This window comes from Bidens hawaiensis, unplaced genomic scaffold, assembly GCF_021521415.1.
Source record: "Bidens hawaiensis isolate Kalapana, Puna unplaced genomic scaffold, B.hawaiensis_p1.1 tig00006961_1, whole genome shotgun sequence".
Classification (NCBI taxonomy): Eukaryota; Viridiplantae; Streptophyta; class Magnoliopsida; order Asterales; family Asteraceae; genus Bidens; species Bidens hawaiensis.
This window is the reverse complement of record NW_027491477.1, coordinates 137,395-163,979: the sequence shown is the minus strand read 5'-3', so window position 1 is coordinate 163,979 and position 26,585 is coordinate 137,395. Positions and strand designations below refer to the sequence as shown.

Here is a 26,585-nt window from a genome sequence, read left to right as displayed (position 1 = left end):
AGTAATAAACTTGAAAAGTTTGTAATTTGAAGATTTGCCGGAACGACGGGTTTAACGTATGAAGCCTAAACAAAAGAAAGTCTTGAATTTAGAAAGGTTGTCTTGAAGAACTTTACATAAAATAATTGTTGCAAAAAAGTAAACAATTAAAGTTCAAGGTTTAAAATGTAACTATTTAGAAATTTATAATAATAACCCTTTAAAAATGTAAGTTTGCTCGAAACCGGGTTAAAGTATATAACCTTAATATTTACTTAACCAATGTTAAGTAATAAGGTGGAAAAAATGCTAAAATGCAAGTTCTTTTGGGACAAAGATACTAAAACGGGTCTTTAACGAGTATTCGGGTTGTTGGTTCGGGTCTTGACAAATGGTCAAACCCAAAGTCAACTTTCCAAAATATTAATTGTTGTGAGTTAACTCAAAAATATAATAATACTTAACCAAGTATGTAGATCTATTGTTTTAGATCTAACGACGTGCGTTAAGCGAGTATTCGGTTTTGTCGGTCCAAACTATGTTATGAGATCAATTTGGATCCAACAATTCCAAGTACTTAAGAAAATAATTAAAATCAGTTTGTAAACTATTTTTAAAGAAATATACAAGTCTTGATAGTTAAAAACACACTTGTGTGTCTTAAGCGAGTAAAATAGGATCGGTTCGGTTTCCATCTCACAATAAGTTCATAGATGAATTCCACATACCCTTACATCATAGATCTTATATAATAATGTACAAATGATAATATTTAAGTTTTACAACCAAAAAGTTAATAAAAAAGTCTTTAAACAAAAGTTCGGTTTACAGTTCGGATCTAGTTTCGGGTTAAGACCGAGTTTAGAATCTACTAACTCATAACCATAGAACTCATAAAATGATTTTATAAACTCAGATCTAACATTAAAACATGTTTAAACAAGCATTTAACAAAAGCTAGTAAGCAAAGTTCGGTTTACAGTTTAGAGCTATATGCGGTTAAACCAAAGCATAGACCCTCAAACTCATAACCATGGAACTTGTAAATAAACTAAAATGAGCAGAAGTTGAGCATAAATAATATGTATAAACAAGTTATATAAGTTTTTATATATCAAGAACACAAAGTTCTCCATGAAGCCTTGCCTTACAAGGTCCGAAACCTCACCGATCGGAACCGGAGAAGTAACTACCAACGGTAACAAGGGGCGTGATATTATATATATGTTGTGCCACCATAAACAAGTATTAATAAGACTACATAAGCTAATTAGAAAGAAATAACTCAGTTTGACTTTTAGAAGTTAAACCTTCGAGAACACACTAAAATTAACCTTAAGATCTTTGTATTTGGGAGAGAAAATGGAGATGTAGCAGGTGTAAACGAGGGGAAAAGAGTGTGTATATATAGGGAAATGTTGGTGGTCAAATATGGGTATTAAACACAAGAAATTGCATGCAAAAAGGATAAAAAAACGAGCACAAAACAACAAAAAAAGGGGCCTACTGATCTGAAGCAGGTCGCGCTACGCGACCACCCAGGTAGTCCCCCGTCGTGCGGCGCGACGGGGTTATTTTCTGATTTTTCCATCTTTTCAAAAATGATAGTTTTGGCCCCCGGAGTTCGTTTTAACTGATTTTTTATGCGTTTTAAAGACCGAAATAAATGTTTTCAAGACCCAACAAGTGTGAAACAATATTGTAAAATAAAATCAATCATTTTGATTATTTCCAAAGTGTCAGTTTACAAAACAGGTCGGTTTACATAATAAAAGTCTACAAAATGAATGCTATTCGAGACCCGAAAATAACGAATGTCACGCCAACACTACTTGACATTTTCGGGTCACGACCACTTATTGTGTGAGATACACCGGCTCTTGAGAGTTTCTAAATCTTAACCCCACTTAAGAGTTTTCTACCTTTAACTTTCTTTAAGGTCACATGCTTCTCTTAAGTTGCATGTTACTTGATCTAATTTGTTAGCAAGATAATGGTGGAATGAGAATTTTCATGAATTTTTAAGTAACAAGTTCTCATGATTAAAAGAAAATTTACTGGTTTAATGGTTAAACATGAGTTTTTGTGCGATCTGAGTTAGGGATGGGCATGGTACCGGACCGGTACCGACCGGTCCCGATCCTGAAAATCCCTAATTCTTGGTACCGGTCCCGGTACCGAAATATTCGGTTCGGTACCGGTACGGTACCTGTACCGGGTTTATACCGGTACCGGAGGTAAAAAATCGGGAAATACCGGTACCGTACCGATCCCGAAACTTAAAACTTTGTTACTGATTCGGTATCGACGGTACCAAATCGGTACCGATTTCGGTACCGGTACCAAACGGTACCGATCCCGATTTTGCTCGTCCCTAATCTGAGTTGTGCATGCATGTGATGTTGGGTTATGTTTGCAAGTACAATCCAGACATACCGTGGGACGGTGGGAGTCCGTTTTCTTAAAAAGTTGGGATGATAGCCAGTGGTGCTAGCTTGCTAGGCATGGCCAATGCCGCGTAAATAGTCGATTTTGAATGTAATAAATGATATTAAATTAACATCATGTGTTACAATTAAAAACCATGTCACCATTTACTAATAAAATAATGAATATCTTGTTAAAACAATTTTAATTTGCTAAACTAGTTCATAGTTTTTGACTTCGTTAGCTTTAAAAAAATAAGAGAAAAACGAAACTTATAATAAATAAGAAAACTATTAGAAATTAGAACGCATTATGCGTTACTATTTTATAATATCATGTTAGAATTAAAGAACACCCGTGGACCCAAAATGTTGTGGGGCATTTGGTAGGTGAAATGGGGATCTCAAATCTTTAGAGAAAAATAAAAAAATGATTAAATTATGTGGCAAAGATTCAGACAACCCCTCAAACCACAAAAGATTCAAACAACTCATGTAACACCCCGGATTGGTGGGGATAACTCCTTTTAATGTTACAAGATACATTTGTCTTCTTCATTACATCCGTCTGTCCTCTTTCATTTGGTTTCAAAGAATATTGTAACAGTTTCGGGTGCTCAATCGTGGGTCAAAATCCAGACCGGACCGAGACTGAAAATACAAAAAATTTTATACCGAATACTGGATGGTCTCTGCGGCCTACAGGTACAGATTATTATCAGGCAACTCACCGTTAAAAAAATAAGTATTTATATATCTTAGATTCACGAGTTTGTAAAGTATCAAAATTTCACAAGTCATAAAATATTTGACTTTAACTGTCGTGTAAGATAATTATAGTTAAAAATAACAAAAACCAAACCGGTTACTATTGATTCGGACCGATTCAAGTCAGTCATGATTCCAGTCGGTCTAGATGTGTTTTTCTTTGCCCTAGACGAAGGTATGTTAAGCGTACTCTCTATAAACCATTTTATAAATACCAGGCTAATTTTATTATAGTTAGTCCACCAAAATATTGGAATAAAAGTAAAAGAGCCCTCTTGGGCGCTATGGAGGCAATGAAAGTGGGCCATGGATTTTTTCAATCAATCAAATTAATCACTAACAATTTAATAAAAAAAAAGTTAAATAATACTTGTGTTTTTTATTAAACAATTGCGTGTTCTTAAGTGGTAATGGTTTAAGAATAACTTTACATTTTTTTCATGACTTCACTACAAATACAAACGAACATTTAACCGACACTATCATGCTGAGGTGGCTAGGGTGCTAGCCTAGTACTCGCAGCCTAATAGCAAACAAATGTAATCGTCTAGGAGGAGATACAAGGCTCAATTGCGTGTTTAGGCCCGAGCTCGGCAGGGGCCGAAGAAACAACGCATAACACGCACGCTTAATAACTTAAACTCGGTTTTTGTAACTATAAATATAAGCAAGTTCATAATAGCTTTTTATTTGCTATAAGTAATATGATTTTGGATAATGATGGACTTTCGCATTGGTACAATAGTTGTGTTTTGTTTCTTGTTATAACAATTATCTTCGATCTTCGAAGAAAAAAATATATATATGGTCCAATTTTTTTGTATTCGTATAAGGCATTCTCTCAGACGACCTCATAATAGTCCTAACAAAAACCAAACAAAACAACTAAAATATTTTTATGCCAACATCTCAATTTATTAAACCATAAAACAACACTTTACTTATTTATAGTGTCTTTTTGTCGCCGTCTCATCTCTGTCACTAGATCGGTCAATCTATCTTGGCAAACACATCCATGGGAGAACACTTTATATGAACACGTATTTACATATGCGCATGCAAATCAAAACTATGTGTGAAACATTCCTAACTTCATCACTTAAAAGTTGAAATCTAGAGTCTTGCATCAAAACCTTGAGGGCATCGAGACCCAATGGAAGCAAACTGGGGATTAACACAAAAAAGTTAACAGTCGTTATGCATTTATGCCTAAGATATAGTAATTGCCCATTTAATATAATAAATTTCGTTGTTTTTAAACCTACCATGTAATATATAGACAGAACTGCAGATTATGTCCTTTATGTTTGAGGTGAATTCCACATCATGTCCTTTAAGTTTAATAAGTGCAGTGGCTGTCCCTCAACTTTAAAAACCGTTGCGGTTTATGTCCTTTAGGTGACGGCCGTTAACTTAAAGCTGTTAACTCTAAAACACTTGCCACTCACATGAGGGTAAGATCGTCTTTTTAACCCAATCAATATTTAACAAAGTAGACATTACACACATTAAAACCCAAATATATTAAAAGGATACTTTCATAATACCAAACATTATCCAAAATACAAACCATTAATCCAAAATACAAGCCATTAATCCAAAACATACTACCAAAATACTATATATTTTTCTCAAAATAAAAGGTTGTGATCCAAAAGACTACCCGCCGCTGATCCAAAACACTAACTTTGTTGGCTTGTGCAACTCCTGATGTTATGGCCTTTTTGCTTACATTTGCTACAAGTCATGGTTGTATTCTTTTTTGATAACTTATTACCTTTTGTGATGTCTTTCAGTTCAAGTATTGATTTCTTTCTCACTTTCTTTGGTCTTCCAATTGGTTTGTGATGATTTGGTGGGACAAGAATGGTAGGAACTTGAGACCTTGGCCACATAGACCAACCATTGATTGGAAATACTTTGAAGCTATAAACTTTTTTCCAAGTCTCCAGCATATAAATAGGGTTTACCAATTTTTCAGGGATCATACATTGTTTTTCATTAGCCTGCATATTCCACATTGCAGCCACCGCATGCCTGCAAGGTATACCTATTATCTCCGATCTCTTGCATGCACACAACCTTTGACTTAAATCTACTACACGCTGATCACCAAATGGGCCACTCACCTGAAAATGTTCCCCTCCATTCCAGATCACAGAATATTTAGCAGCTTCTTTCTTTATTGTTTCTAATACTTTTGTGGCATAAGGTGTCAGTAGACCATCGGATCTATCTATTACCTTTAAAACATTGACTATTCTTCTCATCAAATGCTCCCTAATAAACTCTAATGCTGTGATGATTGGCTTATCTCTTCCATCTAGTAGCTTGGAATTCAATTGTTCACACATATTATTGAGCAACACATCAGAAACGGCCCTACCTGTGACCATCCAACACATAAATTGAAATGCATAATAATAAATATTTTCAATACATATTGTTTAGCAATACATCATTACTTACCTAAACAATTATTAGAGCAAGAAAATTTCTTTTAAGTAGGGAAATAAAATTAACACCCGGTTTGAGAGGAGGAGGTCTTGGATAGGGGTAAGCATAAATCAAGTGAGGCCCGCGATAACCGCAAGACCTGACCCGGTTATTCACTATATGGTTGGTTCCCGGGTCCTAAGAATTAGGGATGAGCTCGGTACCGTACCGGTACCAAAAATACCGTTCTGAAATATTTGGTTTGGTACCGGCATTGAAGGTAAAAATTCTGAATCATTACGTAAAGCTCTAAGACCAAAATCTAAATAATCTCCGAGTATTAGAAAGTGGTAGTAAATACCCTGACTATCAACATACCCTAGCTTTACCATCACACGCTCTAGATCATGCACCGAGAACCTTTGAATGTCTAGCAAATCAATGAACGATTCTTTACCATCAACGTATCTTCGCCCCAGCGATCGAGTAAAATAACCCCCATGATGCAAGTGTATGGAAAAAAGATGAACATTACCTCCTGTATTCGATATATAGTTCGATTAAACATAAAACAAGTTATGAAATCATAAATTCTTCAATAATAAAAGAAGTTGTTGGCTTACCATATATTTCATTCACTTCGTCTTGATCGAGTACATCACGAATGTTGATTTGAGCCATGCCTTTCAGATGAAGAAACACCATTGAACCCTAATTAGGAGAAATATGAAAGGACGTGAATGAAATAGGGATTTATAATAATATATTGAAATTCAGGGGCTAAAAATACGATCTTACCCTCATGTGAATGGCATGTGTTTTAGATTTAACGGCTTAAGTTAACGTCCGTCACCTAAAGGACATAAACCGCAATGGTTTTTGAAGTTGAGGGACAGCCACTACACTTATCAAACTTAAAGGACATAATGTGGAATTCACCTCAAACATAAAGGACATAATCTGCAGTTCTGTCTAATATATATATAGGGTAAGGATCCTAAGAGAACCCTTTGCAAATTGAGAACTTTGAGAACCATTTTGAACCACTAAAAACATCTTTAAAAAAATCATAAAACAAAAAATAATAAAAATTTTAAAAAAGTAAAAAAACCAAAATTCTTATATTTCATTCCGGTTTCATTAAAAAAATGACAAAAATTAAAAAAAAAACGTCGTATTATACACATATGTATAATTTTATATAATCTTTAGTTACGTAATATACGCATATGTACAGTATCATTTATCTTAAATTATACACATGTGTACAAAAAAATCATGTAAATGTACATATATGTATATAGTATACATATGTGTATATAATTTAGCTAGACCGAGGTTTTTTTTTATGAAACCGGGATGATAAAATAAGAATTTTGGTTTTTTTACTTTTTTGATTTTTGTGTTTTTTTTTATTTTATGATTTTTTTTATTTTTAGGTTTTTGTGGTCCAAAATGGTGCTCATAGATCTCAATTTCAAAAAGGTTCTCTCATATATATATATATATATATATATATATATAAAAGGGTTAAAATAAAAATACATAGTTTTGTAGGAAGAGTAAGAAGGACATAAATTTTAAAATTAGGAAACTATGTGGCCTAAATCCTTGATCCTAGGAAACTATTTGCTATTTTGAAAACTACAAATCTCAACCACTAGATCCTTAATCTAAGGGTTTAGATTTATTCTTACTCTTTCTAGAAAACAATTTCTTTTTATTATAACCCACCCATATATATATATATATATATATATATGACGATTATCATTACAGAACTGTTAAATTATTTAAGAACTTGAAGGAACCCTTGAAAATTAACGTTTTCATTACTTTTTTTTGTATGCTAGTGTTATTTGAGTGTAGTTATATCACTTTTTATATCTATAATTACGATTACAATTATGAAAATTAGTTTTTAAACATATCTAAACTTTTTTCTGCATATATGTAAATTTGCTATTACATAAATTTTACACATATGTAAACTTGTGATTTATATATGTAATAACAAATTTATATATAAAATATGGTAAAACTAGTCTCAAACAATGTTAATATATGAAAAAAATTAAAAAAATGTTTGTTTCTTATGAGTTCCTAGAAGTTTTTAACTTTTTGGGGGTTCTCAAATGATACTAACCCTATATATATCTATAATATATATAAACGAAAACATAAAAATCCTATGTGTCGCGATGTGGTCGCTCCCCCTTTTTTTAGAGTCACCAGATTTGCTTGATTTTTAAATGGAGGCTTCTCATGCATTTGACCCGAATTTATGGGTATGAGTCTTACCAAACCCAGATATTCCTTAAACAGGTTATAACATCTCATTAAATAAAAAATTATTCTCACTAAATTATTGATGTAAAAATCCTACAAAATAGAATATACTAAAAATTAATATCTTATTTATTTTAAATATATATATATATATATATATATATATTATTTAAATTAAAAACCAATTTTATAGTAAAAAAAATAAACGGGTGTTGGGTCTCATCAAACCATAAGTATATTATTAACTTTCATAAATATTATTTATAATTAAAAAAACCACTTTTATAGTAAAAAAATAAACGGGTCTTAGGTCTCATCAAAACTATATAGCTTTTAAACCGGGTTATGACATCTCATTTATTTGTGAAACAAGTGTGGTCTTGGATCTTACCAAACCCATATAACTTTTAAACCGGGTTATAACATATTAGTTATTTGTGAAACCTTTTTATCACCAAACTCTAAAAGTATATTATAAATTTCATTACAATAAATAAAATTAAACCCAAAAATGTATATAAATATTAAAAACGAATAATATAAACAGCCCCCGTAATACGGGGGATAAAAACTAGTATATATATATATATAGATAATTTGAGAACCTCTTGAGTTGTTAAAACTTTGAGAACTAAATATGGACCTTACACGTTTGATTAAATGAGTATGAAATATGTGGATGAGAATAAATTTGATTAAAAAATTAATCAGGAGAGAGAATAAGTATTTTTGATGATTACACAAGTTTAAATGTTGGTTACACATGTGTAATAAGTCGATTCGGTGTGTAAAAAAATACTGTAATTTTTGTACATTACTTACACTTACGTATTACACATGTGTAAAAAAAATTCAATTTTTTTAAGTTGAGTTCTTTCGAGTTCTTGAAATTCAAAGCGGTTCTCAAAAGAAATCAATCATATATATATATATATATAAAAGACAAAACTTATGTTGAAATATCAATTTAAATTGTAAATCTTATGTAATGAGCTAAACGTACTCTATCTTTTCCTTGCCAATTCATACTCTCTTTTTACTTGTTTTCCTGTCTTTTTTTCACAATTTTTGTATTATGAATATTATTTGCATTATTATTATCACATTATTATATTTTCAATGTATTATTCTATACCAATGTAAGTTAGCAATAATAATAATAATAATAATAGAACAATAATAGATAAAAGTTAAAAATTTAAAACTTAACAGTTTTTTATTTTAGATATTAAATAAAAAATTATTAAGTGAAAAAACGATTTGGGAGACTAATATGTTATATGTAAGTAATCTAACAATACTATTAAAGCAATACATATTGTCCACATGTCATTCAACTAGCCTCTCCACATCAAATTGTCCACGTGTCATTCAACTAGCCTCTTCACATCAATGTCACATCATTGTCAAGTCATCTATTTGCTTTCCTATCTTGTATATTATTAAATCAAAAATGATGTTAATGATGGGAATCGAACCCTGGCACAAAACCGAGATGGAAACTTAACAAATGCAACAATGACCAACCAACCAATGACTACTGATGTTCAATTAGTTGAAAACAAATCCTATACATTGAAAGAACCATTGTAAATGGAAGGTTTTTGTAATTATGGCAATGACTGAATTTCTCAACTTTATACTAATAACAATTGTTGTTTTATATTTATTTGAAGTTTTATATTTTCTTTTCTCTCATATATTCCGGCTAATCTACATCTAGATTTGTATTTTCATTTTCCGGTAAGTTTATATTTTATAATAAACTTCCGATTGTTGATACATGTATTTCCGACAACATTATATTTCTTCCGGTTATTTTTTCCTCTAACCTTTTTATCTTTATTTTCATTGTTAACTGATTTAATTAAAATCAGTTTAGGTTGTAAATCAAAAACGGCGATGAAGCTAATATGTGGACGTATTTACGTTTTTCCGGTAAGTTTTTTCGGTTATTTGTTATACCTATAACAATGGTTGTTTTATATTTATTTGAAGTTTTATATTTTTCTTTCCTGTTTTTTTTTTTGTTTTACATGTTGTTCTTCTAGGTTCTAAATAAAAATCACCTTCATCCATGGACAATATCATTACTTCGTGTTTCCGTAAGACACATTTAAATTATTCGGTTATAAATTATAATTATAATCTTCCATCATATCAATGTTATAACGAAACTTTATTATTTCAGATTATTTACCCGGATTATTTATGGAATATTTCAGTTTACCTTCTAAATCAAAATCTGAGATACCATGGTTATTATCATTATATTGTTTTTTCCGGTAAGACATTCAATTTTTCCGGTTATAAATTAAATATCAAATTTTTCATAATATCAACATTAATATTCTACATTATAATTTCAGGTTAATGTCCCGACTGATACAAGCTAATTTTCATGGATTGAGCATTATCTTGTAAAATTTATTTTTTTATATTGATATATATTTCTTTTTTGAATATTCAATTATATTCATTATTTGTAGATAAAATAATATATTGATGTATATCGGAGACACGTACCTTGATGTATATTTTTTTTCCGACGTGCCTTAATATACATAAATTACACATTTAAGTATCTAATTAATACAATTTATTGAGTTTGACTATCCTTATTTGTTTAAATAACTAATAAGGATAGTCAAACTCAATTAATTGTATTAATGGTTTTAATACAATTTAATTAACATATTTAAACTCCTTTTAAATTCAAAATTTAACCAATCTTTCAACAAAGTTTTAAAGGTTTTAATACTCTCCATATGTAACATTCCGAAATTTCAAGATAATATTAATTATATTACTTAATAATAGAGGGAAAGTTTACTCGGGTTATTAGGAAATAAATAATAGAGTATGAGTTGGTATGGGTCGGGCTAGTGTTGGGTAATGGATGTGGGTTGTGGACTTGGATTAATTAAGATGGGTTAAATGAGAATGGGCCTCGGGTCCGTGGGCTTAGAGGGATATAAATATCCCATCCCAAACCCAATCTTTCATTTCCACCTTCTTTCTTCACACACTCAAAACACACACATTCTAACCGATCAAGATTCGAAGCCGAGACCCGAGATTTTGTTGATAGATCTGAGTTGGTAAGGTAAGAACAATCCAACAAAGCTAATATTACTGAAAATGGTTAGGATTGGATGGGTTAACCGGACCCGAAACCCAAACTGCCCAAATCGGACCCCTAAAACGTCGATTTTAGGCCGATTTGATGGTTGGGATTTGTAGGCGCCGATCATACGATTCCGTGGGTACCAAAATCGAGTTATTTGGCTAAGAAACGAAGGAGTTATGGGCAAACAGATCTGCAGCGCGATAACTTCGCCTGCAAGATTAAGTTCGCCTGATGAACTTCGCCTTCAAGCGTAACTTCGCCTTCAAGTGTAACTTCGCCTTCAAGCGTAACTTCGCCTAAGGATAACTTCGCCTACGGCCAAGTTCGCCTAAGGATAACTTCGCCTGAAGCCAAGTTCGCCTAAGGATAACTTCGCCTGAAGCCAAGTTCGCCTAAGGATAAGTTCGCCTGAAGCTAAGTTCGCCCGAAGGTTAACTTCGCCTGAAGCCAAGTTCGCCTAAGGTTTAACTTCGCCTGAAGCTAAGTTCGCCCGAAGGTTAACTTCGCCTGAAGCCAAGTTCGCCTAAGGTTTAACTTCGCCTGAAGCTAAGTTCGCCCGAAGGTTAACTTCGCCTAAAGCCAAGTTTGATTAGAAAATAAATTATAAAGCGATAAGTTAAAGTAAGCTAATACTAGGCCACCAGATTAGGTCAGGCGAGTATTGATACGTGTAACTTGTACAGTTAGCCGAGCTTAGTTAAAGAGGGGATTTACAGCTACCAGAGAAAGAAGCAGAATCCAGGTGAGTTTCTAGCCCCATTCCTTGTTATGTTTTCGGGGCTGTGTGCATATTCGATGTGTTGTTAATACATTTATCCTAAGTGATAAGTGTATGTCATATGTGATATGTGTGATAGATATGAATGATTGCTTGTCGGTGCGCGAACGATCTTCGGATATTGCGCGTACTGTCAGGTTAAAAATAAAGGTACGAATATTATATATCGTAGAGGTATGAATATTTCAAATGAATACTTGTCGGGGCGTGAACGATCTTCGGATATTGCACGTAACGACAAGGGGTATGGTTGTTAAATGAATGAGGTAAAGAATGCCTAGGGTGTTCTTATGTTATAATGTAAGTATGTGTGTATAGGTACACGAATGGCATGTGAATTCTACGTGTGATATGTATGAATGATTGCCTGATGGTACGTGAACGATCTTCGGATATTGCACGTACTGTCAGGTTGTAACGTTATAAATATGGTAAGTATGATATGTATGTTTATGTGTATGAACGTAATAAAGTTAATAAAAGAAGGAAATGACGGTTGTATGGTTGTATGGTTACGAAAAGGGTACCGAGCCCTAATAATACTCGAGGTATGATGTATGGTTGTATGGTAACGAAGAGGGAATCGAACCCAACTAATATTCGAAAACAAGGGACCAGACCCTTATAATATCTGTGATGTTAGGGACCAGACCCTTATAATATCTGTGATGCTAGGGACCAGACCCTTATAATATCTGTGATGCTAGGGACCAGACCCTTATAATATCTGTGATGTTAGGGACCAGACCCTTATAATATCTGTGATGTTAGGGACCAGACCCTTATAATATCTGTGATGTTAGGGACCAGACCCTTATAATATCTGTGATGTTATGGACCAGACCCTTATAATATCTGTGAGGTTATAGGGCGAAAGGCTCTTTAAAACGTATGATTATGAATGTAAAGAAAGTATGTAAGTAAGAAAGAAAGTATGTAAGTAAGAATGAAGGTATGAGTACTTATGTGTGTATGAAAGAAAGTTATGAGGTTAAGTACTTATGTATGTAATAAGGTATTGTATGGTATTGTATGATTAACTAGAACTCACTCAGCGTAGCTGACTTTTAGTATGCACGCAGGTGAGTAGGATGAGACAGCTGGCTTGAGTGGAGGACACATGGCAGAAGACTAAAGTCTGGCATCTGAAGATCTGATATGTTTTATAAGTTATGTTTGATTTTGAAAGACAAGAGGAATGTTTTAAGTCATGATTATGAATTGATATGTAATGTTTTATGAAAGTTTTATATTCCGCGAAAAGTTTTAATAAACTCTGATTTGAAGAACTGTGTTTATGAGTAAATCCGACGCTAAAGTAGGGCTACCGGGTTCGGGGCCTTACACCATAATTTTAACTCATTTCAAAATCTTTTCATATTTTTTGAAGTTTTCAAATTAACCGATTTGATTTTCATTTTTGTAATTATTTCTAAATTAATTAGTCATATTAGTAAAATTAAAACATATTTGATTTTAATTTTTGTGATTTGGCATTAACTAAAATAAGTTATCATTTTAATGTTCAAAAAACTGATTGTCAAACTAAAAATACTCAACATAATTGTAATGTAATCTTACTTTAATTTAAGTGAATATTAATTATTAATTAATACTAAAATAATAACCACGTTATTTTAAAACACAATATTCAACTTGACATAATTTCTAATAATAAATACTTAATATATCATAAATTAAATAGCCGTTTTATCATCATTTATAAATATATTCGGCACATATGATTTATTGAATATTATTAAACATGACAACTTTTCATAATTTATTAACATTATGATTCCCATGAATCAAGATATTTCAAATTATTTCTATCTTTATATAGATGACCTAATTTAAACTTAAAACTATAAAATTTAAACTCCTTTTTAATTAACATATTTAAACTTCTTTTAAATTCGAAAATTGGCCAATCTTTCAACAAATTTTAAAGGTTTTAATACTCTCCATAATTTTAAACTAATTTCAAAATCTTTCTATAATTTTTTGAAGTTTTCAAATTAACCGATTTGATTTTCAATTTTGTAATTATTTCTAAATTAATTAGTCATATTAGTAAAATTAAAACCGATTTTATTTTAATTTTTGTGATTTAGCATTAACTAGAATAAGCTATCATTTTAATATTCAAAAAACTGATTGTCAAACTAAAAATACTTATCATAATTGTAATGTAATCTTACTTTAATTTACGTGAATATTAGTTATTAATTAATACTAAAATAATAACCGCGTTATTTTAGAACACAATATTCAAATTGACATGATTTTTAATAATCAATGCTTAATATATCATAAATTAAATAACCGTTTTATCATCATTTTTAAATATTGTTTGGCACATATGATTTAGTGAATATTATTAAACATTACAACTTTTCATAATTTATTAATATTATTATTCCATGAATCAATATATTTCAAATTATTTATATCTTTACATGGAAGACCAAATTTAAACTTAAATTTCGGTCACTTATAAGTTTACCATTCGATATCGTATTCTTCATTGATATTCCATCATAACTACATCCAAATTTCAATATTTTTGCTACAACCATATAATTTTTTTAGCGAATTATTAATTTACATTTCACTTTGTTTTTCAGAAATTAAATTAATCACATATTAATTTTTTGTTGTTATTATTTATAACAGATTCAATTGATTATGAGATTCCATACCCGAAACATAATTTTCTATTTATATTCACCGTTTTAAATTTGGCTATGTATGTTTAATTTTTTTTTAATTTGTGTTCACAAAATATTAATGTCACTAAATTTCTCAATAATGTATAATAAACACGTATTATATATTTATCCATTTTAACTAAATTTTTTTTTAAACATAATATAAATCTTCTAATTATAACATCCAAACAATTTGATAGTATAAGTCTTCATAATGTTTCAAAGAATATTAAAAATATTTGATAATTTATTTCCTATACGTTTATATTTTGTTTTCATTGATTTTGTATCATATTTTTTCACATTTAATTATTTTTAAAGTCAACATAAAATTTTTTAATATTTCCAAAGTTATTTTAAAATTCATTTATTGTAAAACGTTTTTAAGTTTTCCAAGTTTAACAAAATATTAATGTCAGTGATTTAAAAGTTTGTTGCAAGATTGGTCAAAAATAAAATAAAAAAATTCATAATTTTTTAAAGTTGACTAATTCCAATTTTTTTTATATTTTACAACTATTTTGAAAATATTTCAAAACATGTTGTTTTAAAAGAGTATTAAATTTGTTAGGTATAAAATATTTCAAAATGATTTAAGTTAGAATATGTTTTATGTTATCATTTTACTTTGTTTGTTGTTGTATGTTATTTTGTTTTAATAAAAACAAAAATTTAATAAAAACAACTTCATTAATGTTCAAATGTTACTCATTATTAAATATGTTATTATGGTATATTTAATTTGGATGATATTGTTTTATTATATTTTCAGGTGGTGAAGCAAAATGAATTTCTTTTGGTAGAATGTTTGAAGAAGTTGATGGTGGTTTAATATGAAAGAACATGGTTGTGTCTTTTGTTGATGTTTTTTGGTTGTTCGATATACATTAACTTATTGTAACTTTTAAGATCTAGACAATGTAAATGGTTAACGTTTTAGTCTGAAAGTTTGAAGAAGTATTGTGTTGCTTGAATTTGTTGTTTAAATTTATTATGTTTGTTGACATGTTTTTCCATCCGTGTGTAACACGGGCTATACCTTATGAACATGTAACGGAGGGGTTTTTTTTACCCTTATCAAAACAAAGTTGTGATCATGTTTGAGAATTGACAGTATAAGAATTTTAAGCCTAAACAATTATTGTCATGTGATGATTTGATCATGCTGAGAGAGCTTGACATGTTGAAGTTATCTAATGCAAGAAAAGAAGTTGCACATCTCGATTCGAAAGCGGAAGTGAGTTTGGACGTCAAATGGTTAGAACAATGTTGTAACTATGAAAGTGATTATAAAGATTTTCCACCCGCGTGTCACGCGGGTCTATTTTCTACCCGGGTTTGTTTGGTTTATATTTTATATAATCTGCTATTGTGTTGTAACAATTTTCAGTCGTGCTAGGAAAAAGGGATTTTCTTTTAGTTAAAGTTTTCAATATATTGATGATGGTTTAATAGCAAAGAACATTATTAGTTATTTTGTTAATGTGTTTTGATTGTTATGTTCAAATTAACTTCCTGTAATTTAGAAGTTTTAATATTAAGATAATGTAAATCTATAACTTTTTGGTCGGTATGGTGATGCGTTTAGTGACAATGTAAATCTATCAAGTTTTAATAGTTAAAGAAATATAATGTTTGTTTAAATTGATGTTTGAGTTGATTATGTTTAGTGATATGTTATTCCACCCACGTGTCACGCGGGTATATACCCTAGTAACTATTAAAAGGAAACTAGAAAAGTAGTAATTTAAATGAAAAGTTAAGCGGTGTGTACAATTAGTAAAAAGAATTGAAATGGAAGGTACGTTTACAATTTACAGCACCCTTTAGTAAATTAAAAAGTGTAGATTAATATATCCAATTCTATGAATTTAACTTGTAAATTTAAAGTTTATTTTTTTTAATTTTTTTTTTTGTAATTTCTGGGTTGAGTATTTTTTTTTCGGGTTATTATGGGCTGGTTGGCCTTAGCACTAAGGATTGGGATTGGTTCAAAGCTGGAAGGTTGGACCGTTGGATAGCAGCATTGTTTTTCTCTTTTTGATAGCTGGATCGGGCTTGGACGTGTATAATAGCTTGAGTGGAATTATATCGGCCCATGTTGAGGTTGAGGCCCAGATAATAGAATATTAATTATATCTAGAGGTGTTAAAAAAACCCAGTTTGGGACCGGTTTTAGGCAAACCGAACCGAACCGGTTTGGGTTTAAAACCGGTTCTCAAACCGACCCAAACCGTCAGTTTCAGGATCGGTTCCCCTTAAGATCTACCAAACCGGTTTGAGGAAAAACCGGTTAAACAAGTTTATAAACCGGACCGAAACGATGTGACCAAGCCGACCTATCTTGCTTCTAAACCGGTTTATAAACCCAACCGGTTTGAGTCAAACCGGTTTTGACCAGCGGTTGACTAAACCGGTTCGGTTTGGGTTTAAAACTGGTTTTGTACACCTCTAATTTTATCTTTTAAGATAAAAATGTCTGGATTATCATTAAGAAAACATGAATACGTTTCTTCATGTGAAGTATTGAGTTTTATAATACTTGTTGGTTGAAATTGTTTTACGGTTTAGACTCGCACTTCACTAGCATTATTATAGAAATATCTCGATGTCAAATAATTTGTGATATAGATAAATAATCAAAAATCCAAAACTGATAAATTTTAGAAAATATGAAACCAAAATAAAAATATCATAAAAAGAATTTAGGAAACATGGAAGACGATGAAACCTAAACCAGATAGGAATACCCGTAACCAGACATAACTGAGACATGTAAGACCCGTTCCATTAGAATTATGACTGATTTGAGATTAGTTTTAAAACTTTTGATGAGTATGAGATTTCTAACATACCCGATTAGCTGACCCGATCACCCTTGTATTCTATTGGGGTAATCATACTCCTAATTCAAAAATAATAATAATAAAATGAAAACGAAAAAACTAATACGTAACATCAACTTGCATACAATAGTGTTGGTGAATTAAATTTGGACATTGCTTGAAAGTGAACGTTTACTAGTAGAGTAATCATAGTTAAAATTCTAGCCCCCCAAATTTTATTAGCCATTGTTTTGTGTCCAAAGTGGTTTATTGGTTCACTTGACAACACATCAATAATTCACATCTTTTTTATATACTTTAGTTTTTTGTTTTTGGTTATTAACAAATAAAATTTCTTTTTAATTATTATTAATACCGGCCGAATTTGAGTCTCTTAGCATCCGCAAAGTCTTATCTTTTTTGTTCGTCGCAATGTTTATTGTTGTTTTAATTCCAACACTTTCGATATTAACCAAACTTGCGTCGGTTCGTAGCCATAATGCGATATTTTTTTGTTTGCCGATAGTTTTGTTGTTTAGTGTAGCTTTTTTGTTTAGTTTTGGTACCATAAACTAATACCAACCGAATTCTTGTTGGTGCACCACCGCAACGCGCGGTTTTTATTTCTTTTTAAGTATATTAATTTATTGTATTTAGGCATTGACGGATTTAATTTTTATTTACTAGCTACACCATCAAGGCCGGGTGTGATGCCTAATTCAGTATGCACATGTAGCACAAATTTGTTCCTAATCGTCAGTTACATTTAAATTATAATAATTAACTTATTTTACTGCTCCTAACAAAATTATTTTTTATAAATGTATTAATGTTAATAAATTATTATTATTACTATGATTGTATTTGGTATTATTAAATTGTAAATGATATAAATATTATGTACTGTTAGATAAAGTTATAAAGCAGCCAAGGGAGGAGACGTTACAGTATAAAAAATAATTAATATGAAAACAAAACCTCGGTAGGTTGGATTAAATATTTGTCGAGACCCAAGAGTCTAAGACATGATATTAGAGCATTCACATCTCATCCTTTAAATTTATGTGAGGAGAGTATGTAAATTATAGGGAAAGGCTTTGAGTGGTTGTAAGTGTAAATTATAGGGTTGAAAGAAAAATGTAGTGATTTTTTGTAAATTTGAGAAACATTGTTTGCCCCTGTTTATTTTTTAATATTTGTTGGATTGGTTGTGAGTAAAGGAGAGAGAAAACTGTAATAATAAATGTATAAAAAATATTATTTAATTGAACATGAGAGAGAAATGTAGTGTTTTTTAGTGTAATTATAGAGATAAGACCATGTGTAGTCGTAAAGCTCCACATCCAGGGGTTATGCGCCACGTGGCGCCCAGTCAGACCTTTTGTACAAAAACAGGCTGTAGTCATAACTCTCCATATCCAGGGGTTATGCGCCACGTGGCGCCCAGTCATTATAATTTTGTTTGTTTTTTTAAATAATAATTCATTTAAATAAATTAACATAAAATTAAAAATTACATTAAACTTCCAAATAAAAATTACATTAAACTAAATTAAAAAAAATACATCAAATTAAAATAAAAAAACATAAATAATACTAATAAAACTAAAACTCATTTATATTTTTCTAAAATTTTCGCTCGTCGAGCGGCTTTTAGAGATTGGACTATCGGGTCGTCTTCGGATAGCTCGTTTGATAAAATCTCGATGTCTTTGTCCATCTCATTCCTTCGAAGTAGGTCGACGGCGTCCAAATTTAATTGAAGTCGTTGGGTTCCAAGTTGGTGTAAATCTTGGAGTCGAGAGTTCATTAATTGGAATTGGCTTTCCAATTCGGGATTCGAACCCGTTGCCGATGACGAACCGGCCCCTTTCCCCTTTCCTTTGCCTTTGGTTCTTCTACCCCCCGGCCGAGGCATGTCGGTAGTATTCACGGGGTCATTATCGCTTAAGTTGAAGTTTCGAGTGTCGGAACGGGGCGTGTCTGGATCAACCGAAGATGATGTTTTAGACTTTTTTTTACGCGGACCACCTTCGCCTTCGGCTTCGGCTTCGGCATCCATCACCAAGCCCCATTTTGGGTGAAACCTCAAGAGGTCTTTCCAAATGCCAAAGTAGTTGAAGGTCCCGCCGACCTTATGTTGAAACTCAACCAACGCGTTATCCATGACTTCCGCGTCCGAGACACCGCTACTCCTAGTTCGATTCATCCGAGAGAAAACCGTATGGAAAGCCATGCATTTGGTGTTTATGTCGCCCCATTTCGACAGTAACGAATCTTTTTCTCGACGCGAGTCCCCGCCAAGGTTGTGAAACCTCTCTATAATTTTGTGCCAAAATACCCCCGTTTTTTGATAGTTCGTTAAAAAAATAAAAACATTACAAGTTTAATGTTTGTTATAAGAAATTTAAAAAATATATATATGCATTTTAAAAACCTACCGCATTTGGCATCTTCCGATATTTGGCACCAAGCACGAGCACATAGTACACACTCGTCGATACTCCACGATATCACCGTCTTTTTAACCCGAGGTTCGCCGGCGGGCTTCTTTGCGTGTTTTTTCGAACGTCCGCGTTGGCTCAAACCGCCCTCGGGTTGTGTCTCCGGCACGAACTCGACCTCGGGTTGGGTCTCCGGGGCGGGTTGGGAACCCGAACCCGCAAAAATGTTTGTCGATGGGTTTTGGAAACCGGGCACCGCATTTGGCATAGAGTTTTGTAGAAGTACAAAGTACGCGGCCATTTGCGGGTCATACATTTGCGGGACGGGTACGGTTGGCGTCGGCGCGGTAGATTGGTTCGGTTGTGGATTTTGGTTGGCTTGACGGGCATATTTACCGAAACCGATAATATTTTGGTTGTTGTTTGGAAACATGATGATAGAAATATTAGTGTAAAAGATATAAATATTTATGTAAATTGGTAGATTGGAAGGAATATGTTAAAAAATATGAGTTTGGTTTGTTTATATAGTATAAATATAATTAATTTTTTTTTAAATCCAACGGCTCTTAACGGTATCATTTTTTGATTCGCGTGCCATTCTTGCGTTTTAGATATAACGCGCCCAAAATTCACTTCAACATAACGCAGGGGGGCGGTGTTCCCCCCGCGTTTTGGAGCCATAACGCGGCCATAACGCGCCAGTACACATGGTCTAAGGATGATGAATGAGATGAGAATGCTCTTATTCGATCCACGTTTTCTTTAAATTTGCCAATCATGCGATCTTTAGACATGAACAGATGAATTTGTGGAATTTCTCCGTGCGTTAATGATGATGCATTTAAAAAATAAAACATAAGAGTAAAAGTAGTTTTTGCATCTTTATGATGAAAAGATGGGTGCACTCCACAGGTCCCCAACTCCATTTTTGTAAATAACCCACCGCATTACTTTGATTGCTTTCAGGTAGGGTCGAAAATGAGTTGAGTTGAGTTGAGCTAAGACAGAACAAACTCAAGCCAAAATCGACTATAAGTCGGGCTAGCCCGGCTCGAGCTTGAAACTTAAACTGAGCTGACTAATTGAGCTTGAGCTCAGCTCGCTCAAAAACCGTGCTAGGTCGACTTAACTCAATTTGACTCCAACCCTTTTGTTTTGAACTTTGTTATAACACATAGTTAGATTTATTGTGATTCTCTATGCATATGTGCTTGCCGTTGAAGATAGATTAACCGGAAGTTGTCACTTAGAAGTTACATAGAAGTAAGAGATGGACTAAAGAATAGGAGAAAAATTAAAATACACAAGGCAGAGAATGCAATAATAACTTTTCACATTTTTTTTAATTAAAAGTTAAAACTAATTATTAATTGGTAAACAAAAATTCTTTAATGGTGGCATAGTGGCAGGAAGACTTGTGTTCGCCAGTGGAGACCCAATTTCAATTCTCATTTATGTCATTTTGGGTGGATATTGACAATAAAAATTTGAGCTGGGCCTTGCGAGTTTGTCAGTTCGGATCCCGAGCCCACCCGAGTTTTCGTCCCACCGTGTGTTACGTCATTGAGTTTTGCTACTGACGGCACAACGAGAGTCAAGTGGCAGCCATCGATATGATTTCCTGGGGAAACGTCCAATCAAACTCTGAAGCCAGCGTGAGTCAGATTAAGACAACATAGACTGGTCAAAATGGGACGACAAAGTTCTTCAAATTAGAGAGTACGATAGGTAAAATACAAAAAAAAAGAAAGTTATCGTTTAAATAAAAAAACTGATAAATCAATATTATATGGTTTGGTTGTTTAAGTGTAGTTTAAGTGTAGACCAAACTTTTTGTGGGAACCACATGAACCATCCCACTTATTGCTTTTTTAATACATAAGTAAAAAGGATAATAAATCATGAATGATTTGTGTAATTTTAAAAGATACGTTCTATCATATCGCATAAATGCAGCATCTTTTCATAATTTCCATTTTATGACTATCTTGTCTTTCTCTCATTGATTTTTTCTCACGGTCATCACGTGAAGTGTCAACTACCACCACTTGATACGATATCAAAACTCTTATTAGCAACATTAAAATCCTAAACTGCATCATAACCCTAACACTATTAGATATCATAACCCGTAAACCTACATTATTGCAACACCATTGTTGACAACACACGTGCCGTGACATTACTTGGAGCAAAATTAAACTAAATACACCAATAAAAAGCTAGGGTGACAATCCAATAAAGGTATAAGTTAAACAATGCACCCGTATACTATTGATACCCAACAAAATATGTATATAACTATTGATGCTAGTATATACAAAGGTTAAAGTGGCCTAAAATCTAAATTTAACATCAACATACGTTAACCACACATTAGTTACTTGGTTTGTTAGTCATTTTCACTTTAATGAGGTTGTAAAATGGTTAAGATGTGAAATAGGAAGTCACTTAACAGATTAAATATCTTTACAAGAAATGTTAATTGACACTTTCTATGCCCTGCTTGCGGTGCACGTATATAATGTATATATGTGTGAACCCTCGGGTGGGCAAAAGTGAAATTGCACTAATTTTGACGTTATTTTACTAATCTCATGAAAATAACGTTAAAAGTGACGGAAGGTTAATCAGGCATCATGTGGTGGTGTTGATAGCCGAAAGACAAGGGTACATGCACCGATCAGCCGGTGTCCCGATGATTGAGTGCTATGTGCCTTATGTCCAAGGCTTAATGCAAAACTACTATCGAGCTGGGGGTCTTACCGGAAGCAACCTCTTTATCCCTATGGGGTAGAGGTATGGCTGTCTACATCTTAACTTCCTTAGACCCTAACATAGTTTTGCTATTGGTGGGATATACTGAGTACGATGATGATGTTAATTGACACTTTATATAAAAATGAACGCATATAAAGGACATAACTACCACCATCGGTTTCAAAATATATTATAACTCACTCAAAACATAATAAGATGAGACAAAATAGCACACAAAATATTTGAAATAAGTATAAAATATGTGAAACAAGTATGAGAATCAATATTATTAAAAACGTGGATCCTTTTCACACACAAAACCAAATGTTCTTGTGGCCGGATTTTGACGTATTATTTACCGACCCGAACCGGCCATTTGGATTTCTTTTTCCACAACTCATCTAAACCAATCCTGGCCGTTGAACCACATATTACACCAATCCAACGGCCGTAACAAAAGCTACTGGAACCTTCCACTTTTATCACTCATCATCCTAGGGTTTATCGATTCGATTGTAAGGTTAGTCTTATTATCATATCGATCTGTTGAATTCTAACTAATCAATCTAATCGCGGATCGCCTGTGTATTATTGTTTGTACATTGTTTATACAATTTGCTTGTGATTATCGATCTGACGTGTTGCATTTTGAGTTTATATATGAATCTGGTGCTGATTTGTGTTAATGTGTGGATTTTGACTTATTTGATCGGTTAATTTGGGGATAGTTGGTGAGTTGACTTTTAAGTCATGATTTGATATGCCTAAATATATGTATTTGTTTAATTGAAGTCGATTGATGTTGAAATTTTGGATCTGTTTGACATGCATGTTTAGACATGATACTGTAGATTTAGAAATTGTATTATTTAGCTACAGTATGAAGATGCAGTGTGATTTCGTAGGCGTAAACATGTATTTGTTTGTTTTATATTATCTCGTTCGATTTTGAAAATTTTGAAGATGTGTGTGATACTGATATGTTAGTGAGGTTTTATTTATTGTAAGTTTTAGTTATATGCAGTAGGCTTAAAACATACATTTGATTATTTGACTGTTTTATCACGATCGATATTGAAATTTTGGAAGAACTGTGTGCTACTGAGGTTTTGATAATAATGTATGGTGACATGGTGTAATTGTGTAAATTGGTGGAAATGTTGAATATCGTAATTAGCGCTCGCTTGATTCGTTAACTTATCGTTGTTTTCGTAAATGGTGGTTTAGGTTTTAGTAATATGGGGAAGAGCTATCCATGTGTTAGTGAGGAATACAAGAAGGCTGTTGAGAAAGCCAGGAGGAAGCTCAGAGGATTCATTGCTGACAAGAGATGTGCTCCTTTGATGCTCCGTCTCGCGTAAGATTTTCTTTAATTTACGCTTTCTTATGCTGGTAATCTGCTCATTTAGTCCTATGATATAATCATAATGTATTGATTTTGTGAGATGTATTTGATATGATTAACATGAATGCAATCGGTTTGCTATGGTTCTAAATTGGGCTGATAAATAAATTTTTATTTGGCTTTATACTTTGAATCATAATTATGCAATTAGTTTTAAAACAATTGTGTTTTAACAAAAACAGATGGCACTCTGCTGGTACATATGATGTGAAAACCAAAACTGGTGGTCCTTTTGGTACAATGAGGCACCAGGCTGAACTAAGCCATGGTGCCAACAATGGCCTTGACATTGCTGTCAGGCTACTGGAGCCGATTAAGGAACAGTTTCCCATCATCTCATACGCTGATTTCTATCAGGTAACTTGGCTTTTGTGTTGTGTGTGACTGGTTTTTGTCTGGATTAGTGTTTTGATTTGATGCTGATATGCTTAACCTTTTATTGCAGTTGGCTGGTGTCGTTGCCGTTGAAATTGCTGGAGGACCCGATGTTCCTTTCCACCCTGGAAGGGAGGTTAGTGTTATTTACCTGAAAAAGCGTATAATTGTAGAATTTCATTTTGTTTTTGGTCGTGATGTTTTATGATTAAATGGCTTAATTTATTTACATTGCTTCAGGACAAAGAGGAGCCCCCAGTTGAAGGCCGTCTTCCCGATGCAACCAAGGGTTAGTGAATTTAGTTACTTTTAGTTACTTTAGAAGTTTATGTCTATTTGATTATATGTTATAAGTGAAGTTATTAAGATATATTGTTTGTGAATTATTTCAGGAAATGACCATTTGAGGGATGTGTTTGTTAAGACCATGGGTCTTGATGACATTGACATTGTGACCTTGTCTGGTGGCCACACTCTGGTTAGTGTCATCACTAGATTCCCTGTTTCTATTTTGGATTTGATTGAGCAATTGTTCTAATGTCGTTTCATATAGGGAGCTGCCCACAAGGAGCGATCTGGATTCGAAGGACCATGGACTTCCAACCCGCTTATCTTTGACAACAGCTACTTCACGTAAGTTTTAGTTTTTGATACTATATCGGTTATGTTTGTATCGAAATCCTAAATATCAGTTGTAAACAGAGAGCTTCTTGCTGGTGAGAAGGAGGGTCTCTTGAAGCTACCTACTGACAAAGCTCTGCTTGAAGACTCTGTTTTCCGACCCCTCGTTGAGAAATATGCTGCTGTGCGTAGCTGTACCTTTAACATTAATACATAATTAGTGCATTATGTCGTTGCAATGAATGCTTAATATTGTTGTTTTGTTTTGAATCAGGATGAGGATGCTTTCTTTGCTGACTACGCCGTGTCCCACATGAAACTCTCTGAGTTGGGGTAGAGTTTCTAACTTCGGTTTTTTCATACGTTGACATGTGGAGAAATGATGTGTTGACTTTTATTCGTGTGGAATGATTTGCAGATTTGCTGAGGCATAAGGAATGAATGGGTTTGTAAGGGAGGGGAGCTGCTAGTAGATCTTTGTTTTGAAATTTGAAACTGTTTTTGTTTTGTTGGCTAGAGATTTAAGACTACAAAAAGCAAATTGTAACCCACCCATGGAAGTTTTACTTGATCAACTTGGTCAGCTTTTGGTTTTAATTGTTTGATTGTGTCGTTTTTATTCTGAACCGTAAGCTGCTACTTGCTATTTGCCTTGATAACAGGAAGGGCAAGATCGTTGGGAAAGACAGTAGTCTTTGGTCTGTATTGGATGTTTTGATCCCATCTTGCTAATACGACCTTTCACCACTAGGTTGAAGGGGTGTGTTATACACCTTTAAAGCCAATCAAACCATCTAAACCGATATAAAATATTAAACCGATATAGTATGTAGTCAGTACATGGAATTGGTTTTACTGGTCTTTGTTGGTTTGTGGGGGTAGACGTGCACAAAAAATCCGGTTCCGGAACCTAACTGGTGGAACAGAACCGGAACCGGTTCCGGTTCCAGTTCCAACCCTGTTGGTACAATACCCGGTTTGGGTATTTTTGTACCCGAAAATCGTACGCGGTTCTCATGTATGTTAGTATCAGTTCCAACCCGGTTCCTACCCGGTTCTTAATTGTAACCGGTTCGGTTCGTACCCGGAAAAACCGGTTCCGGCGGGTTTTTTTTGAAGAGTCAAACAAAAGTCAAAGTAGCCGTTGGAACCGGTTCCAATGGTAATATAGCCGTTGGAACCGGTTTTTTAGCCACCAATTAGCCGTTGGAACCGGTTCCAACAGTAATATAGCCGTTGGAACCGGTTTTCGAGAGACAATAGATCCGTTGGAACCGGTTCCAACGGTAATATAGCCGTTGGAACCGGTTTTTGATGCCCAAACCTATATATAACTTGTTTTCCACCACTAATTTCACCACCAAACTCAAAAACAAACTAAAATACTACTCCTTTAGCAAACCCGTTCTATTACCCGACCATCCAACTAAATATTATTATGGCACCCATCAAAAAAACTAACAAGAAGGCTAAGAAGAGTGTTTTTGTTGCCCCTGTTCCTGTTACGGAGGACCCAAGGGTTGTTACGGTAGTCAACCATAACCGCAACCAAGACATATGGAAGAATTGGGATTTGATTGTGGACGACGAAGGTTATCAAAAGGCTCGTTGCAAACTATGTGGTTCAATATTAAA

At 33.1% G+C, this 26,585-nt stretch overlaps 1 protein-coding gene across 1 annotated transcript; it reads left to right on the top strand.

Moving 5' to 3' along the window:
- Positions 1–23,023: 23,023 nt before the first annotated feature.
- Positions 23,024–25,543, top strand: LOC143633981 (L-ascorbate peroxidase, cytosolic). The gene is made up of 10 exons (XM_077102182.1): positions 23,024–23,069; positions 23,777–23,906; positions 24,137–24,311; positions 24,400–24,465; positions 24,570–24,618; positions 24,722–24,807; positions 24,883–24,962; positions 25,032–25,134; positions 25,225–25,283; positions 25,369–25,543. The coding sequence occupies exons 2-10, from the start codon at positions 23,788–23,790 to the stop codon at positions 25,382–25,384; spliced, it is 753 nt and encodes a 250-aa protein (XP_076958297.1). The 5' UTR covers positions 23,024–23,069; positions 23,777–23,787; the 3' UTR covers positions 25,385–25,543.
- Positions 25,544–26,585: the final 1,042 nt, after the last annotated feature.

What these genes read in the sequence shown, in the direction of transcription:
- LOC143633981 (XM_077102182.1), top strand. Translation starts at nt 23,788, where the DNA reads ATGGGGAAGAGCTATCCATGTGTTAGTGAGGAATACAAGAAGGCTGTT. An exon ending in CCTTTGATGCTCCGTCTCGC is followed by an intron (nt 23,907 to 24,136) that starts GTAAGATTTTCT and finishes TAACAAAAACAG; the next exon opens with ATGGCACTCTGCTGGTACAT. An exon ending in TCGTTGAGAAATATGCTGCT is followed by an intron (nt 25,135 to 25,224) that starts GTGCGTAGCTGT and finishes GTTTTGAATCAG; the next exon opens with GATGAGGATGCTTTCTTTGC.